Here is a 4,460-nt window from a genome sequence, read left to right as displayed (position 1 = left end):
GTTTAATGTTTTGTAGATGTGTAATATTTGTTTTACTATTTTTTTAGTGGAATTTTTAATTTTTAATTTTTTGGTTTTTTTAGTTTCTCTGGATTGGTTAAGAGGTAAGATTAAAAATATAATTTTAAACTATATGAACCAGTGAAAGGAATCTTGTATGAACTTATATAAATTCAAGAAACATATTTAACTTGCAAATGTTGAAGAATTATAAAGAGGGTTAAAGAAGTAACTAGCATGGAAATTCGTACTTCTAAATATGTTCGTATTAAGTAAGCATTTCCTCTTTCTCGCATCTTCGTCCCTTCATTCTCATAGTATTTTATTTTATTAATATTTACTTTATCAATTTTCCATCCTGAATATAGTAACGATGCTTCAATGGTTTTTGCATTAGCTTTTTTCTCTCTTTTTTCTATTAGATGATTTTCCTTTTTTTTTTCTATGGTCTTTTTGATTTGGGATTTTTTTTTTTTTCCTGGTTGTTTAAAAAATTTATTTACTGAAGAAATGAAGAGCCCAAATCAATTATCTATGGTTGGTTTAACAAAAGAACCACTCAAATTGTGCTTTCCAAGTCATATTCGTCATTCACTCCATGTCAACTACTGTTGGGTGCTAAAAAGATACACAGGTAAGTTAATTTTAAGGTTTGGAATTTGCTTTCGGCCGTTAATATTTCCCTTCATACTTTGAACTTACTTCGGCTTTGAAAGTTTGGAAATGTTCTATTGTCGATCATGTTGCACCTTGGAAGCCTAGCCTAAAACAAGCTTAATGGCAATTTTGGATATTAATTTGAAATCGAAAGTTTCTAAAGAAATCTAAACTTACTGATAAAAAAACCTTTGTAAAAGGGATTCTCCGTTTTTTAACGTCAATGACAACTTTACGGCTTCTGTCTTGTTTTTGTTCTTCAATTTTTATTTTATTTTATTTTATTTTTTGGGATGTAGAGTTAGGCAGCTGATATATTGTGTTTAAGTTTATTTTATTTTATTAAAGATAAAATAGACATATTTTATTGGTATAAGAAATAAAATCAGATTTAATATGAATGTGTGTACAATATAATACAGCCAACAATTTGTGTAGTATGATTACAATTATCCATTTCTATTATTGTTGTTATAGTTTTTGCTTATTGTTTTTTTTATTTGACAAACAAATAATTCACATTAAAGTTGTCCAAAGAAAATAATAATAAGTATGGGTAACATTCATCGTCAACGCTTAAGGTTGAATCAAATTGTTAACCATTCAACGGAAAATGATAGTAGGCCCCCCATATGGAGTATTCATTTGAACTGCCTGTCCGCATAGTGTCTTTCTTATTAATTAAGGGGAATATTTTATTTAAATTCAATGATTTGCGAAAAATTTAAACAATCTATCTACATATTTTAGACTAGTTTATAGCTATCCTTATGCTTATTTAAGTTAAATTATTGGCAAATTCTATTTTTTTGAAATAATTAACTTGGAAACTTCAAAATTGTTTTTCTTTACTTTTTAATTAAATTTTATTTGAACAATGTGATGATGTTTCAATTTTTTTTTTTGAAAAAAAAAAAAAAACTATGTTATAGTTTTAGTTGCATAAACTTTTTTAAAGTAAATTATACATTTAAAAAATATATTTAGTTACATATATTTTTGAAAAATTATAAATACTTAGTTAAATATATTTGACAAATTATAATACTTTTTTACATTTTTTTTGTCAGTTACATTTTCATAAATGAACTTAAATGTATTTGACAAGTTAAGCTTAGTAAGAAATGCTTATATGATTAAATTCATCACATGACTTTTTTTTTTTAAATTAAAAACCATGACGTAGTTATTATAAAATTATCTAAGAATATAGATTAACAAAAAATTTAAGTCTTTAAATTATTTTTCACAAAAATCATAAAAAAAAAAATTTGCAAAAGACAAAGGAAGAACAATGCATTTAAATGTAATTTATATTATTAAGGGTATATGAGAAATTTAGTTTGCCACCAAGAAGTATGGATGACTTATTAAAAATATGTGAGTGATGTTTTGTAGTTATCATAAACCCAATCCTTAGGAGTTTAAAAAAACATGTTCCCTTAATTAAATAATTTAAAAGATCGTAAGATTATGTGAAATAGTACAAGCAATTTGGCGCTTTAATTCCACGAAGGGCGTAATCTAATTGTGTTAAGAGTTTTGTACTCTAATTACACCTTATGTTGACTTTGAACGCTTAAACGGTCCAAATTTTTGATATTGGCACTGCAGAGTAATATATATTATGGTTTATCTAGATAGAGATATTAATATTTTTATCTACCATTAGACAATTTTAGATTCATGAATGTTAATTAATGAATATTAATGAGCAAGAACTTTCTTTAATTTTCATTTTTTAAAGTTTCTTTATATCAAACTCGTACATTTTCTTTTGGAAGCAAAACATTTTAATAGAAGTTTGAATGCGTAAAATTTACAGTGAGTTTTGTTTTATTTTATTATATATTATTTAATGTAGTAATCGGGTTAATTTAATGATTTTTGTTTTCTGCAAAAGAAAGAGGGAAAAAAAAGAATGACTTTCACTTATATGCTTAGTTATGTGTTTTTTTATTTTTTTTCTCTATTACATTTTCCAACGAGGAGTCGTGAAGGGATAAGCTTCTTCTTTCTTTATGTGTATGGATAAACTAAATTATATGATGTATGAAATAAACATTAACATTCCAGTCAAAGAACCCCCAATTCGTTCCCATTAATATATTGTTTGATTCATATTAACGATTACGTACCCCGTCACGGAGATTGCTCCTCGATTCCAATTTGATTATCTAAAAATTAACTTTTAATGAAGAATTATATAATTTGGGTTTGGTGGGTGTGAGCAAGGAGTACTTATCAACGTGGAAAAAGTAAGTATAAGTTTTTTCTTTTTTTTTTTTTTTGGGGTTACTTTTAACAATTTTCTGACCAAAGAAGCAACGACTGGTCTTGAAAGACTCCAACATATAAAGGAAATTTATGATATCATGATCTCATTGATAATAACACATGTAATTTCCAGGAAATGCACAGCCTATGCTTTGGCCCCAAGTCTTTCCTTTCCACTCTATCCCACCATGACTAAGACTTGTTTTACTTTGACTAGCTCTCATTCAAACAATATCTTCACTATAAATTCGGTAGAGCAATCTGTTCTTCTTCCTTTCACTAAAAAAGATTAAAAAAAAAAAAAAGAAAAAAAAAAACCAAACAAGAGAGAGGTAGAGAGAGAGAGAGAGAGAGACTGATCAACATCTGAAAACCATGAGTAGTAAAACCACACCGACTTCAAATGATCATCAATGGATTGAATGCTTGCCACAAACCTTCCTAGATTCTCAACCTTCGTCACTCAACGGATTTTTAGATTCTACCCCAACTGCTAGATCTGGCACTACTGCATCCAAACCAATCAGAAGAAGGTCCAGAGCTTCCAAGAAGACACCCACAACCCTTCTTAACGCCAACGCCAACAATTTCCGAGCCCTGGTTCAGCAATTTACAGGATGTCCCAGCAATCCCATCTCCTTTAGGAACCAAAAAGGCCCTGTCAACCTTAACTTTGGCCTCAAGAATGCAACTCCACTGATAGAGCCTCTGGGAAAGCCTTATGATTATCATGATTTTCAGTCTCAGACAGTACAGCCACAGCAGCATCAGCACCAACAGTCCCATTTCGAAGAGACAGACCAAGTTCTCCACGACCAGCAAAGTATGTATACAGTTAACAATGTTACTAGTGATGTTTTTCAATCTTTCTCCATAAACCCTTATCCTAGTGTGCAGATCACTGATGGTTTTGATGTGGAGAATGATGTATCTTTGCATGACTATGCATTCTCCAGTAATGATGGTTACTTGATGTTGTGAGATGATAAAGAAGAAGTACTACGTTTTTTTCTGAGAGAGCAATCAATGAGATATCGAGATCTTCTCTCTCATTCTAATTGGTTAATTGTATTGTATCAGATTAGTTCTTTTCTATATATTTTAGATTATACACTCTTTTGGTGAAGAAATCTATATCTATGTATTTGTCTATGAATATCAAGCTTTATTCCTTGATTTATGAATCCAAGTTTCAGTCAGAAGCATGTGTATATAGATCATTAAAATAAAAAGAAAAAGTAAAAGAAGAAAAGGTTTTATGTTTTCCTTGACCATTTTTCTTCTTTTTTTTTTTTTTTGGTTTTTTTTTTTGGTTTTTTTTTTGAAATACCTTTCTTTTTTTTTTTTTTCCTCGATTTATTTTGTAAGCGTAAAGTTTATGCGTTGACTCCATTATTTATTATTATTATTTGCCAAACGTCCACTTCAAATTAATTCACAAAAAAGTGAGAGACATATAGAATCCATGTGTCGTAAGTCTTGAGCCTGCCCTTCAAGAAACAATCTTACCGTGTTTCTTAGTTCAA

General features: G+C 29.0%; 1 protein-coding gene across 1 annotated transcript; it reads left to right on the top strand.

Moving 5' to 3' along the window:
* The first annotated feature begins 3,201 nt into the window (after window positions 1-3,201).
* LOC112489192 (uncharacterized) lies at window positions 3,202-4,205 on the top strand. Its single transcript, XM_048462855.2, has 2 exons — window positions 3,202-3,757; window positions 3,825-4,205. The coding sequence occupies exons 1-2, from the start codon at window positions 3,310-3,312 to the stop codon at window positions 3,905-3,907; spliced, it is 531 nt and encodes a 176-aa protein (XP_048318812.1). The 5' UTR covers window positions 3,202-3,309; the 3' UTR covers window positions 3,908-4,205.
* Window positions 4,206-4,460: the final 255 nt, after the last annotated feature.

Source organism: Ziziphus jujuba, chromosome 1 (assembly GCF_031755915.1).
Source record: "Ziziphus jujuba cultivar Dongzao chromosome 1, ASM3175591v1".
NCBI lineage: Eukaryota > Viridiplantae > Streptophyta > Magnoliopsida > Rosales > Rhamnaceae > Ziziphus > Ziziphus jujuba.
The sequence above is the reverse complement of the archived record's forward strand: the minus strand, read 5'-3'. Positions and strand labels throughout refer to the sequence as shown.

Bases quoted from the DNA above. Each gene is read 5' to 3' on its own strand.
- LOC112489192 (XM_048462855.2), top strand. From the start codon at position 3,310: ATGAGTAGTAAAACCACACCGACTTCAAATGATCATCAATGGATTGAA. The intron at 3,758-3,824 runs GTATGTATACAG...CCCTTATCCTAG, and splicing joins AGTTCTCCACGACCAGCAAA to TGTGCAGATCACTGATGGTT.